General features: G+C 46.0%; 1 protein-coding gene across 1 annotated transcript; it reads right to left on the bottom strand.

Annotated features, from left to right (window-relative positions):
• Positions 1-246: 246 nt before the first annotated feature.
• On the bottom strand, positions 247-12720 carry BCL10 (BCL10 immune signaling adaptor). Its single transcript, XM_040360561.1, has 3 exons — positions 12369-12720; positions 3839-4127; positions 247-752 (listed from the first exon to the last, which is right to left on the bottom strand). Exons 1-3 carry the CDS (start codon positions 12456-12458, stop codon positions 382-384), a joined length of 750 nt encoding a protein of 249 aa, XP_040216495.1. The 5' UTR covers positions 12459-12720; the 3' UTR covers positions 247-381.
• Between the last annotated feature and the right edge of the window lie 2179 nt (positions 12721-14899).

The raw sequence follows: 14899 nt of genomic DNA, 5'->3' as shown, positions 1-14899 counted from the left end.
TTTAAAACAGAAAATACCAAATTTGGCCACTAGATGGGGCTACGTTTTATAGGCATTTCCTCTGACACTTAGAGCCATCTAGTGGCCAAAAGTGGTATTTTCCATTTTAAATCAAAGTATTGGACCAGCGTTCGAAATAGCCTAATAACAAGTGTTTTTTTCCCCTCTTCCCACAAAACAAATATACATGCATTTCACTGGGTGGAATTGCTATGCAGATATTTTATAAATACACCCCATAGTGTGTTTGTGTTAATGTTAAACGCTGCATGATTTATTCCCGGTACAGTTTGGTGTCCATAAATGTTATTTGAGAATCTTTCCAAAATTGTGGTGCTTTGTCAGATGATAATACGTTCTGACCCGCCGTCTTGGTTATTTTCAGAGGTTGGAGGGTGAAGTGGACCTTAGGGGTTGAAACTGACTGTCAATGGGGATGCTGAGACACACGTCTTCATGCTCCTGAGGAAGGGTCACTGGCAGAGGAGGCGCTCCGAATTCTCCGGGTCTAGGGAGCCGAAGTGAATAGGGAGAACTTTGCCTGGGGCTCCTTGCTCTGTTTTCTACAGCAGACTGATCGTTTAATGTCAGGGTTGTGTTAAAATAAGGAGAAAGGCTGGATTCACCCTCGGGGTGATAAAGAACCGTGGATTCTGTTTCCGGTGACAATAACTTGCCATCTGAGGAGTACTGTCTATAAAGATCACTACTTAATCCATTCAGTGTGGCCGGCGAAGTGCTCAGGCAGCAACCTGCAAGACAAGATTTACATAAAAACCATTAAAGTGGAAATAATCGCTAAATGAATGACAGTTTGCTAAAGCACTGGGTATTATAAGATATTGCCTTTTTACCACTTGAAGACCAGGCCTTTTCTGGCACTTTTTGTTTGAATGTAACAATCCATATTTTGTGCTTGAAATTTTCTTAGAACCCCCAAATATTACATATTTTTTAACCACTTACCATCCCGCCTATAATAATATTACGGCCACAAGGTGGCTCTGCCATACTGGGTGGCTGTCATATGACTTCCTCGGGCCTCCTGGCCGCTAGAGGGCGTGCGCCTAAACACACAGATCCACGTCCTGTCAGGGAGAGGAGACTGATGGTGTGTCCCTTGTACATAGGGGCACCGATCGGTCACCTCCCCCAGTCAGTCCCCTCCCCCCACAGTTAGAATCTCTCCCTAGGGAACACATTTAACCCCTTTATCACCCCCTAATGTTAACCCCTTCCCTGTCAGTCACATTTATACAGTAATCAGTGCATATTTAGTGTCAAAAGTGTCTGATCTGTCCGCTGCAATATCGCAGTCCTGACAAAAATCGCAGATAACCGCCATTACTAGTAAAAAAAATCATAAATCTATCCCCTATTTTGTAGGCGCTATAACTTTTGCGTAAAGCAATCAATATACGCTTATTGCGATTTTTTTTTTACCAAAAATATGTAGAAGAATACATATCTGCCTAAACTGAGAAAAAAAGAAAAATTGGGATATTTATTATAGCAAAAAGTAAAACATTTTGTGTTTTTTTTTTTTCAAAATTGTCAGTATTTTTTTGTTTATAGCGCAAAAAATAAAAACCGCAGAGATGATCATATACCACCAAAAGAAAGCTCTATTTGTGGGAAAAAAAGGACGTCAATTTTGTTTGGGAGCCACGTCGCATGACCACGCAATTGTCATTCAAATCGTGACAGTGCTGAAAGCTGAAAAGTGGTTAAAGTAGAGGCCCTAGAGAATAAATTGGTGGATTTTTGAAATTTCTTTATGTTACAGGATATGTGCGCAGCTGTTTTTCAAATGCAATTTTTTGGGGGGAAAAAATGTATGCAAAAAAACAGGATAATCAACCCAATTTTTTTCTAAAATATAAAAGATGATGTTAGGCCGAATTATGTCTATTTTACTATCCATTGGCAACGCTTTAAAAGCCTTTACAAATTACAACATGATTTACATAGGAGGCCTGGTGCTAAAATAACCATGACGTTCAAGCTGATACCTCACATTTTTTTATTTTTTTTTAAACACTGTCACTTTAAATGTTTTTAATAATTTGTATTGCTGTCAGAAGGAATGTAAGCATCCCTTCTGACAGCAATAGGCATGGGACAGGTACGCTTTATTGAGAAATCTGGGGTTTGTAATAGGGTTGTCCCGATACCGATACTAGTATCGGTATCGGGACCGATACCAAGCATTTGCCCGACTACTTGTACTCGGGCAAATGCTCCTGATGCTTCACCCAATACTTGTACTGTCAGCGGTGATCAGTGCATGGGGAAGTTACAGGCACCGATCAGCGCTGTATAGATTTAAAAGTAATTTCGCCACTTCTCTCTACACCCCCCCGCACGTCTTTCAGCTGCTTTAAAATCAGCGGTGATCGGTGCTTGTAATTCCCCCACACACGATCACCGCTGACTTTCCCGTGTCCTCCTCCAGCCCCCCTCCATTTTGCTGCAGTCTGTCTCCCTTCCTCCATGTCCCCCACCGTGTTTCTCTCTCTCTCTCTGTGTCCCCCGTGTTTCTCTCTCCCTCCGTGTATCCCGCCGTGTATCCCGCCGTGTTTCTCTCCCCTTCTGTGGTCCTCCTCCACCCCCTGGAATTGTCAGGATAGAGAGCGGGGTAGGAGCCGGTAAATCCGGCTCCTTACTGCTCCGAATGTACAGAGTCAGTGGTCACTGAATCTGTCCATTCACATAACTGAACCTGTGTTTACAATGTTTCAGTTTATGAATGAAGAGAAGACGCTTTCATTTTAAAAAAAATGTATAAAAAAAATAAAGAATAAAAAAACAAAACAATAAAAAAATTCTTGTAGAAAATAAAAGAAAAAACGCGCTGACACGGTCCGCACCCCCCCCCCCACCTTAAAAAAAAAGAAAGCATTATAAATAAAAAAAATTGTAAAAAAAAAACAAAAAAACAATTTTTAAAAAAAATTGTTATACTTATACTTATACTTCTTGTAATAACAGCTGAGTGGCTGATTAAACACATCAGTTGTTATTCCAAAAAAGTCGACCGTCTGCTCTAAAAACGGTACCAGGGTGATACGTGCAGCTGCAGGCATCACCCCGGTACAACCCCTTGAAGCAGAAGGCCATTAGGCCTCGTACACACGATAGGTTAACCAGAGGACAACAGTCTGATGGACCGTTTTCATCAGTCAAAACCGATCGTGTGTGGGCCCCATAGGTTATTTAACCATCGGTTAAAAAAAAGCTAACTTGCTTTAAATTTAACCGATGGATTCCTAACCGATGGGTCAAAACCGATCTTTAGTAGGCACAACCATCAGTTAAAAATCCGCGCAGGCTCAGAATCAAGTCGACGCATTCTTGGAAGCATTGAACTTCGTTTTTTCAGCACGTCATTGTGTTTTACGTCACCGCGTTCTGACACGATCGTTTTTTTAACCAATGGTGTGTAGGCGCGACGGACCATCAGTCAGCTTCATCGGTTAACCGATGAAAACGGTCCATCAGACCGTTCTCATCGGATGGACTGATCGTGTGTACGAGGCTTTACGTCGGTGTGAGGGGGTTAATTATCATTTTTGTCTTGATGCATGTTTCTTTCATTATTTCTTATTCATTGTATCATTACATCATAGTGTTTGAAAGTCGATTGTAAGTGCCAGATGGACACCGCATGGGAAATGGATAGGTTTGTTCTCAGTCGAAATACCCCAAGGCTAAAATATACATAACAAGCAGTATAAAGGAATACAGCAATCTCTTCTAAGACCTAATAAAGGCTTTGTCTTATCTTCAATACACAGCTTTATAGTTTACATTACAGCCTTGAGCGGGACACACTTACCTTTGTTGGATTCCAGCTTCTTGTTTTTCAGTCGGAGTACCTCGTCTGTGATCTTGTCAATGAGGAAATCCTGCGTTCGTAGCAGTTTAATTGATTCAATCAGCTTGTCAAGGCCTTTTGGGTTTTTCGCCAGTCGGTCCAGCAGCTCGCCCGCTCTTTTACTGCTGGTAGTCTGGTTCATAATTTCCTCGGTGTCGTCCTTGTTTAGTATCCTATTCGAACGCAAGTAATCAAAGTGCCGTTCCGCAATCAGTTTGTCGCACAGGTAGTGACGTAGGCATTCGATGGCCTGGAAAACAACCAGTGGAATCAAGAATATATGCCTAGCCTTTTTGATGTTTTTTTAGACAGGTTTTAAAGCGGAGTTCCAACCACAATTAGCATTTTTTAAATGTATGTCCTTTCATCATGCGTTTTTATAATATAAATCTGGTCACTTACTATTTTATAATCCGCCGCCGATCCGCATAGATATTCAAAAAAGATAGTTTATACAACTATATCTACACCGTTGTCATTTTGCTTGTGGGCATTGTGAAGCCTACAGGCACTTAGGGCCAGATTCACGTAGATGATTTTTCATCGCAAGTGCCTGATTCACAAAGCACTTGCGATGAAAACCTACGCCGGCGGCCTCCGGCACAAGGCGGGCCAATTCAAATGGGCGTGTGCCATTTAAATTAGGCGCGCTCCCGCGCCGGACCTACCGCGCATGCTCCGTTTCCGAACTCCCGCCGTGCTTTGCGCGCCGTGACGTAATTTTTTCGAACGGCGACGCGCGTAGCCTAATTCCGTATTCCCGGACGTCTTACGCAAACGACGTTACTTTTTACATTTCGACACGGGAACGACGGCCATACTTTATACAGCAATACGATTGCTGTGTAAAGTTAAGGCACCAAAAAAAAACGACTAACTTTGCCGCCGTGGATCGCCGTAACTCCTAATTTGCATACCCGACGCTGGTTTATGACGCAAACTCCCCCCCAGCGGCGGCCACGGTATTGCATCTTAAGATCCGACAGTGTAAAACAATTACACCTGTCGGATCTTATGGCTATCTATGCGTAACTGATTCTATGAATCAGTCGCATAGATAGAACAACAGATACGACGGCGTATCAGGAGATACGCCGTCGTATCTTCTCTGTGAATCTGGCCCTCACTTCCTGGAAGTCTTGGATGGGGAGTGATAATTGGGTAGCGCACTGCATCCTGGGAAATGATGACACACATTTCCCAGGAGCATTAGAGGGAGATGATGTCAGAATCCTAGGTGGTTTCAAAGGCAGATTTTGTGGGACCGCATAGCAACAGGCATTTCCAGATGAGTAAAAAAAAAAAATTTCTTTTTTTTTTCTTTTTTAGTCGTAAGCTACAGTTTAAAGCAAAATTGTTTTTTTGATGGAACCTCCACTTTAAGCAGTATTAAACCTAAAAGCAAGGATTTATTATATTTCAGCTTACCAATCCTTAGATGTGATGGCTGTATGTTTCCTTTTTTTGGGGCTTTTTTTCTTCTATTTTCATCTGAAGATCCAGACAGCAAGGCTGTTGTTGTTTTGTTTTTAAATCACAAGCTCTCCAGCAGAATGTATCCGTTTACAGGGAAGAGACAGACCATTTATCACTGATGGGGGTGATTAGATCAGCTTAATGATCAGCTTTTATTTATTTATGGAAAACCTTTGTCCCAAAAGGAAAATAACTGTTGCTGTAACTGATTATAAAGTGTGAGTTTGGCTTCAAATTGTCAGTGTATTTAAATCTGCTAGTACATTTAACACCAACTGCCCCCCCCCCCCTGGCCTGACAATGATGCTGTCTGCTGTGCCTCCTATTCTCATTCCTCCAAAGTTGTGTCTCGCTAATACAGGAGGTGTGCTACTGGCCAGATCACCAGGTGAAAACTAATGCAGCCACCGCATCTAATGATTGATAAGCTGCAATATAAAAAAAAAATTGGTTTTGGGTTTAATATTACTTTAATGATCTACTTAAAGAGACACATTCTGGTCTCTAAGGAATTGATTAGCACAGCTCCCTGTAAGGCCGCGTACACACGGTCGGTCCAAACCGATGAAAACGGCCTGAAGTCCAGTTTCATCAGGCCAAACCGACCATGTGTACGGCCCATCGGTATGTTGTCCTTCGGACAAAAATTAGAGAACTTGCTTTAAAACCGAACCGATGGCCCGCTGACCAAACCGATGGTTAGTACACAAAAGCATCAGTTCACAACCCGTGCATGCTCAGAATCAAGTCGACGCATGCTTGGAAGCATTGAACTTCGTTTTTTTCAGCACGTCGTGTGTTTTACATCACTGCGTTCTGACCCGATCGGATTTTGAACTGATGGTGTGTACGCACATCAGACCATCAGGCCGCTTCAGCGGTGAACCGATGAGAACGGTCCGTCGGACCATTCTCATCGGATGGACCGACCGTGTGTACGCGGCCTAAGAGAAACGCCATTAAGTTCACCTTTTGGCCAGCGCATGTCTCCTACCTCTGTTCAATTTCAGCCCTGCAGCCTCCCTCAGTGTCTTTGGAATTCAACATTTCCAGGGGTGTCCAATGCCTGTGTCCCCCAACATGCACCCTGGTTGCATCCTTTGACCCCTATATAAGTACATGGCTAAGCAATGGCATGGAGGTCAGAGGAAGGAACAACATATGTTATATGGCATCAGACGTAGGCATCCAAAAGTCCCAGAGGTGTCGAAGGCTGTCTGTGTCTCAATGGAGAGATAGGTAGAGAGACAAGGACATGAGTAATCCAAGGATATATTCTAAGAAAAATTCTTAATTGTACATTGTGCATTCCCCCGAAAATGTATGTTTTTTTCTGGAATTCCTCCTCAATAATAGCAGTGCACTTTCAGGTATGTGAGGGTGCCTAGGCACTGCTGTCCTGTATCCTCATAGCTGTATATCATCAATATACGATCTAAGGCACTGTGGTCTCCTAACGTCAATCTTGGGATTTGGTTATATCAATGTGTTGCTGCCTGTTGTTTTCCATGCTGGAGAGGAAGCTGTACTAGAGGACCTGCAGAGCAAGGATCCCCCTGCTTTCTGCACTTCTCCTGTTGCTTCATGAATATTCTACCAGTTAGATAACCATTCATCTGTGGTCAGATCTAGCATGAGAAAGCAAAGTCCTGGTCCTCTACCAACATGGCCAACATCAGCGTATTCTGACAGCGGAGTGAGTCCCTGCATTTAGAATCCAATGTGCAAGCGGGGAGGATTCCTCTATCCACCTCGATTGTGTGGATGGCCGGAACCCATTAATTTTTTTGGGCTGAACAAAAGAAAAGAGTCCATCTATGGCCAGCTTTACGCTAGCTTTAGACAGCTGTCTCCAGAACAGGTGTCCCCATTGGAAAATTCTCCCTTACCTTTCGTTCTGAGGAAAACTGAAATTTTAGATTTCCCCTTAGTTTCTGTCTCGATCACAATAGTAATCTCCTCAATGTGGACACAAAGGGCCGGATTCAGATACCTGAGCGTATCTGTCCGGCCGGCGTAACGTATCTCCGATACGTTACGCCTCTGTAACTTTGGGCGCAAGTTCTGTATTCAGAAAGAACTTGCGCCCTTATTTACGGCGGCGTAACGTATGTGTTGCGGCGTAAGTTCGCGTAATTCAAATGGGGATGTTGGGGGCGTGTTTTATTTAAATTAGGCTTGACCCCGCGTATTTTACGTTTTTTTTGAACGGCGCATGCCACCTAGCGGCCAGCGTGAAATTGCAGCCTAATATAAGATACTTACACCTGTCGGATCTTAGGGATATCTATGCGTAACTTGATTCTATGAATCAGGCGCATAGATACGACGGCCGGACTCAGAGATACGACGGCGTATCAGGAGATACGCCGTCGTATCTCTTTTCTGAATCTGGCCCAAAGAGCGATAAAGACTTTTCAGAGGGACCAGCCCTAACCCAAACCATCCAAAGTAAACAACAACTTTGGCCTAGAGGAGGTGTCTCCAAAGTTTCTGAACAAAGGACCAGTTTACTGTTCTTCAGACTTTAAGGGACCAGACTGTGGCCAGCGGGAGTCAAAAATGCCCTGGTGTTAATTGGAGTAAACAATGGCCCATCATTGGTATTCATGGGAGGATTATTGCCCCATTGTTGGTATTAGGGGAAAAATAGTGCCCCATTATTGGTGTCAGTGGGAGGAATAGTATCCTATCATTGGTGTCAGTGGGAGTAATAGTGCCCCATCATTGTCAGTGGGAGGAATAGAGCCCCATCATTTCTATCAGTGGCAGAAATAGTGCCCTAATGTTGGTACCAGTGATAAGACAGGTGTCCCCATTGAAAAACTCCCTTTACCTTTTGTTCTGAGTACAACTGAAATTTTAGATTTCTCCTAATTTTCTGTCTCAATGACAATAGTCTTCAGGACAAATAGAGTGGTGAAATCTCATCAATGTGGACACAAAGAGCAATAAAGACTTGTCAGCAGGTCTGACTCTAACCCAAGCACTCCAAAGTAAATAAAAACTTTGGCCTAGAGTGGGGGGTCTCCAAACTTTCTGAACAAAGGACCAGTTTACTGTCCTTCACACTTTAATGGGCCAGCTGTGGCCAGCATGATTCGAAATGCCCTGGTGTTAATGGGAGTACACAATGCCCCATTGTTGGTATTCATGGTAGGAATATTGTCCCATTGTTGGTATTAGTGGAAGGAATAGTGTCCCATCATTGGTGTCAGTGGGAGAAATATTATCCTATTATTAGTGTTATTGGGAGGAACCGTACCCCATGATTGGTGTCTGTGGAAGGAATAGTGTCCCATCATTGGTGTCAGTGGAAGGAATATTATCCCATCATTGATGTCAGTGGAAGGAATAGTGTCCCATCATTGGTGTCAGTGAAAGGAATAGTATCCCATCATTGGTGTCAGTGGAAGGAATAGTATCCCATCATTGGTGTGAGTGGGAGGAATAGTGTTCCATCATTGGTGTCAGTGGGAGTAATAGTGTCCCATCATTGGTGTCAGTGGGAGGAATAATATCCCATTATTGGTGTCAGTGGGAGGAATAGTATCCTATCATTGATGTCAGTGGAAGGAAAAGTATCCCATCATTGATGTCAGTGGTGGAGAATAGTGCCCCATTACTGGTGTCAGTGGGAGGAATAGTGTCCCATCATTGCTGTCAATGGGAGGAATAGTGCCCCATCATTGCTATCAATGGAAATAATAGTGCCCTATTCTTGTGTAGCATCCTGCTCCCAATGACTGGGGCGCTATCATAAATTTAGAAGGCGTCTGAGCCAATAGTGGGCTCAGACTTTGTTGAATTTTAGTGAAATTTGCCTCTGTTCTGGCTAATGGTTATGCTTGGTAGGTTTTTACCCTGTTGCCTGTAGGTGGCGTTACCACCTCAGGCCCATGTTGGAACTCAAGCGAACCATGGTGTGTTAAGTGACCCTTCTCGGCAGCAGCCCAGTGGAAGTGGTTCCCCGCTGTGCATGCTGTGAAGAGATACTTAAGGGCAGACGCCATTTTTCGGGGTCCTTCGCCTCGTGGCTCTCCTGGCACGAGGCACGTGTGTTTGATTCCAGCCCCGGGACCACGTTGGTCCGATTCTGCATCTCTATTGAGTAGGCTCAGCTATGCTGGCTGGGGCCTATGATTCTAAAGGGGGTCCCAAGCTGTCCATCCAAGTGGGGAAAGCTGCTTAAAGCGGGGGTTCACCCTATCGACGGGAAAAAAAATAATTTTTTTTCTTTTACCTTTAAATCAGGCATTGTAGTGCGAGCTACAGTATGCCTGTCCCGAATTTTTTCCCCCCATACTCACCTTGTAGTCGTCCATCGAAGATACCGGGGAATGGGCGTGCCTCTGGAGACGGAGGATGATTGACGGCCGGCTCTGGCGCGTCACGCTTCTCCGGAAATAGCCGAAATAGGCTTGGTCTTCACGACGCGTGCGCATAGCCTGTGCGCAGGCGCCGTGAAGAGCCGAGACCTACTCCGGCTGTCTTCGGGGAGAGTGACGTGCCAGGGCCGGCCGTCAATCATCCTCCCTCTCCATAGGCACGCCCATTCCCCGCGGGAGCCGAAATCTACGATGGACGACTACGAGGTGAGTACGGGGTTAAAAAAATCGGGACAGGCATACTGTAGCTCGCGCTACAATGCCTGTCTCAATGGTAAAATCAAGTACGAGAGGGTGAACTACCGCTTTAACGAAGGAAACCGGGGGAGGACCTGCCCTGGAGGAGACCAAGCAAGGCAAGCTAATGTCTCTGGATAGGCCTGGTGACTTTGTTATGAAGGGATCCACTACTCTATTTGTCTTAAAGTCCGCTGGATCGGCTTAAAGGCTCTTTTACTGTGAGGCAGGACGTTTGGGACTTAAATCCTGTGGCAGAGGATCCCTGACTATCCATCTTTCGTTCTCAGACGGTCTGTGGCAGAGACTGTTCTCATACTGTTCGTGTATCATTCCGGCTGCTAGGCCATGTGACAGCGCTCTATCCGGGTGAGCAATATCCACTCACGAGAGAGTGGTGAATACTGGGACTCTCCACTTTCTTCACAAGTTTTATGCAGCAAAAATAAAACCTAAGGCCCGGATTCACGTAGAATGGCGTATCTTTGTGCGGGCGTAACGTATCCTATTTACGTTACGCCTCCGCAACTTTTACAGGCAAGTGCCGTATTCTCAAACGAAAGTTGCGGTGGCGTAGCGTAAATGGGCCGGCGTAAGCCCGCCTAATTCAAATGTGGTAGATGTGGGCGTGTGTTATATAAATTTTATGTGACCCCACGTAAATGGCGCTTTTTACGAACGGCGCATGCGCCATCCGTATAAGTATAGTGCGCATGCTCCAAATTAACCGCAAGAAGCCAATGCTTTCGACGTGAACGTAAATGACGCTCAGCCCTATTCGCGAATGACTTACCCAAACGATGTAAAATTTTCAAAATTCGACGCGGGAACGACGTCCATACTTAACATTGGTACGCCGCATCTACGCCTCATATAGCAGGGTTAACTTTACGCCGGGAAAAGCCTAACGTAAACGGCGTATCTGTACTGCGTCGGCCGGGCGTACGTTCGTGAATTCGCGTATCTAGCTGATTTACATATTTCTAGGTGTAAATTAGCGTACACGCCCCTAGCGGCCAGCGTAAATATGCAGTTAAGATACGACGGCGTAAGAGACTTACGCCGGTCGGATCTAATACAAATCTATGCGTAACTGATTTTAGGAATCAGGCGCATAGATACGACAGCTCGTACTCAGAGTTACGACGGCATATCTGGAGATACGCCGGCGTAACTCGTTTGAGAACCTGGGCCTAACAGTTTAAGGTTTTACATCTTGTGTGGACATTGCAATTTCTACAGACTTTTTTCCCCTGACAACGAAACTGAGGCCCCCCGTACACACGACCGAACATGTCTGCTGAAACTGGTCCGCGGACCAGTTTCAGCAGACATGTTCGGTCGTGTGTACGGCCGACCGGACAGGTTTCCAGCGGACATTTGTCCAGCCGACCGTTTTCCGGCAGACAAATGTTTCTTAGCATGCTAAGAAACATGGCCGCTGGAAGCCTGTTCGTCGGACATGTTCGGTCGTCTGTACAGACTCACCGTACATGTCCGATCGGCCGCCATCCCTCGCATGCGTCGAAGTGATTCGACGCATGCGTGGAAGCATTGAACTTCCAGGGCCGCGCACGTCGCCGCGTCATCGTCGCGGCGACGGAGCGGCCACGTCACCGCGTATCATGTACGCGTGGATTTCTGTCTGATAATGTGTACAACCATCAGACAGAAATCTCCGGCCGGACATGTCCGCTGAAAACGGTCCGGCGGACCGTTTTCAGCGGACAGTCCGTCCGTCTGTACGAAGCCTTAGAGGTAACGTGCAACACTCAATCTAAACCAGCAGCTCCTACGGGGGTAGTGCTACAGTTGGTATCAGTGACAGGAATTATACCCCATTGTTAGTATCAGTGAGAGGAATAGCACACCAACGGCCTGATCAAGACAAGCAAAGTTCCACATCCAGCCCCTGGGCCACAGTTTGGAGGCCACTGGCCTAGAGAGACTCTTTAAATTCACCTTTACATGCAAATTGCCAAAATGGCATTATTTCACAATTTTATCTAAGATTTTGGGAAGCAAAACCTCCTTATTTTGCTCATCCCTGACAAGGAAACGTAACCAGGGTTGGATATTAGGTGGCCCTCTAAAGCAGGGATCTTCAGACTACCGCCCTCCAGCTGTTGCGGAACTACACATCCCATGAGGCATTGCAAGACTCTGACATTCACTGACATGACTAGGCATGATGGGAATTGTAGTTCCTGAATAACTGGAGGGCCATAGTTTGAGGACCCATGCTCTAAAGTCTGTGTGTACTTGTATGGGACTGTCTGTGGTACGCTGTATCATCTCTGACTCATTTAGTAAGCAAATTAACCAAAGCGGCCCTTGCGTTTAAATACGTAAACCTCGTCTGCTGAAAACCAAGTCATTTTTGTACTTACATCCCTTTTAATTTCTGCCATGTCATCCTCATCCAGCCTCAGTGTAGTCATCTTGGCCTCCCCCCTCAGGCTTTCCTGTTCATACAGCATCCGGCAAAGGGGCAAACTGCAGTCAGGTGTTTGGAAAAGGCAAAGCCGGAAAGGGGCAGAAACACAGAGATAGATTGAATTATCTCTTACGTGAATGGGCCCGCCTTCCCCTTCCAACCGCACATTGGTTTCTAGTGTTTTCTACGAGACTTCCTGTCACAAAAAGGTGAACTGAACAAGAAAGTCCCGTCTGAGGGCTTCCTGTCAGTGAGGTTGTCACAGGCATTGTGCTCAGCACTTCCTCATACTTCTGTCAGTGACGTGTTCAGGCACATTTCCTGAATTCCTTTGGTACGCAAACACAACATGGCTGCACATTGCTAGCTGTTATCTTCGACTTGGATCTTCCAACCTGTGACATCATGAGGGAAAATAAAGGGGTGCTCTAGATCAGTGTTTCTCAACCTTTTTTCAGTCAAGGCACCCTTTAAAATTTTGGACAATCTCAAGTCACCCTCCAAAATGAAGGACAGTCTTGAGGTGCCCCATTCTAAAATGTAAAAACTATTCTAATAGTTTTACATAAGGCAACAACATACCCACATGTAGGACACCCAACGTTAGAGGTAATTTATTCTTCCAAAGCAAATACACTTTTGCACACTGGTACCGACTAGTATTCCAATGTTTCTCTTCTCCCTCAGTTTTTCTCCATCACTCAGCTAATGAGACCCCCAAAGGTAATGCAGAGAGGCAAGGGAGGGTCAAACAAGGATGATACGCAGGCGACTGACTGCCATTGGTCGTTAGGAGTTTGGCAGCTAGAAGGTTGTAATGGTGTACAATGAAAACCTGTGGCTTTGTGTAACTTAGGCCCCGTACAGACGAGGGGACAGTCTGCTGAAAACGGTCCGCCGGACCGTTTTCAGCGGACATGTCCCCTCGGAGATTTCTGTCTGATGGTTGTACACACCATCAGACAGAAATTCGCGCGTACACGATACGTGCTGACGTGCGCGGCCCTGGAAGTTCAATGCTTCCACGCATGCGTCGGGATGGCGGCCGAGCGGACGTGTCTGGTGAGTCTGTACAGACGACCGAACACGTCCGACGGACAGGCTTTCAGCGGACATGTTTCTTAGCATGCTAAGAAACATTTGTGCGCTGGAAAAAGTCCCCTCGGCCGGGAATCCGGTCCGGTCGGCTGTACACACGACCAAACATGTCTGCTGAAACTGGTCAGTGGACCAGTTTCAGCAGACATGTTCGGTCGTATGTACGAGGCCTAAAAGGCAGACTTCATCCACCCACCGGCTTGTATACAATTTTGGGGCATTTTTTAGGAATTTTGCCAAGGCACCCCTGAAGAAGCCTCAAGGCACCCTGGTTGGAAAAGGCTGCTCTAGGCAAATGTCATTTATTTTGCCCTAAAAATTGCTTAACCACTTTCTGCATGAAGGACGTGGGGTGGTTCAGTTATCCTGACTGGCCGTCATATGACGTCCAGCAGGATAACAACCGCCGCGCACCCGCGGAGGCGGGCATCGCGGTAATCGGTGGTGCAGTGTGTCAGTCTGATGGAGGCTCTTTACCACGTGATCAGCCATGTCCAATCTCGGCTGATCACGATGTAAACAGGAAGAGTCGTTGATCGGCTTTTCCTCACTCCCGTCTGACAGACACGAGTAGAGGAGAGTCAATCCTGACAGGGGGGGGGGGGCTGTGCTGATTGTTTATACAAAGGAATTTCTTTTTGGGGGGGGCGGGGATTTGTGCTTGTAGGGATGATTGGTGGGGTTGAGGAATTTGTGCTGAAAGGAGGGACTTGGAGTCTGTGTGTGTGTGTGTGGGGGGGGGGGGTGTTCAGAGGGGAGAATTGAGGGGTTCAGGATTTGTGCTAGAAGAATAGATTTTTTTGGGGGGGGGGGATTTGTGATAGTAGGGATGAGGGGGGTGGATTTGTGATAGTTGGGAGGATTGGGGCATCTGTGCTGGGAGGAGGGATTCAGGGGGCTGTGCTAGAGATGGGGGAAATTGAGGGGTAGAGGAATTGTGCTAGGGGAAGTAATTTTTTTTTTGGGGGGGGGGGGTGGATCTGTGATCGTAGGGAGGATTGAAGGATAGGTGCTGGGAGGGGGGATTCAGGGGGTTTGTGCTAGAGAGGGGGAAAATTGAGAGGTAGAAGAATTGTTTGTGCTGAGGGAGGGGAATATTAAGGGGTAGAGGAATTATACTAGGGGGAAGTAATTTTTTTTGGGGGGTGGATCTGTGATAGTAAGGAGGATTGGGGGATTTGTCCTGGGAGGGGGGATTCGGAGGGTTTGTGCTGAGGGAGGGGAATATTGAGGGGTAGAGGAATTGTGCTAGGGGAAGGATTTGTTTTGGGGGGGGGGGGGGTAGATCTGTGATAGTAGGGAGGATTTGGGGATTTGTGTTTAGAGGGGGGATTCGGGGGGCTTGTACTAGAGGAGGCGATATGGTAGAGGAGAGTAGGAATTTGT

This window comes from Rana temporaria, chromosome 7 (assembly GCF_905171775.1).
Source record: "Rana temporaria chromosome 7, aRanTem1.1, whole genome shotgun sequence".
In the NCBI taxonomy this organism is placed as follows: domain Eukaryota; kingdom Metazoa; phylum Chordata; class Amphibia; order Anura; family Ranidae; genus Rana; species Rana temporaria.
This window is presented reverse-complemented; position numbering and strand designations above follow the sequence as displayed.

What these genes read in the sequence shown, in the direction of transcription:
- BCL10 (XM_040360561.1), bottom strand. Translation starts at nt 12,458, where the DNA reads ATGCTGTATGAACAGGAAAGCCTGAGGGGGGAGGCCAAGATGACTACA. An exon ending in TGGCAGAAATTAAAAGGGAT is followed by an intron (nt 4,128 to 12,368) that starts GTAAGTACAAAA and finishes GTTGTTTTCCAG; the next exon opens with GCCATCGAATGCCTACGTCA. An exon ending in GAAGCTGGAATCCAACAAAG is followed by an intron (nt 753 to 3,838) that starts GTAAGTGTGTCC and finishes CTTGTCTTGCAG; the next exon opens with GTTGCTGCCTGAGCACTTCG.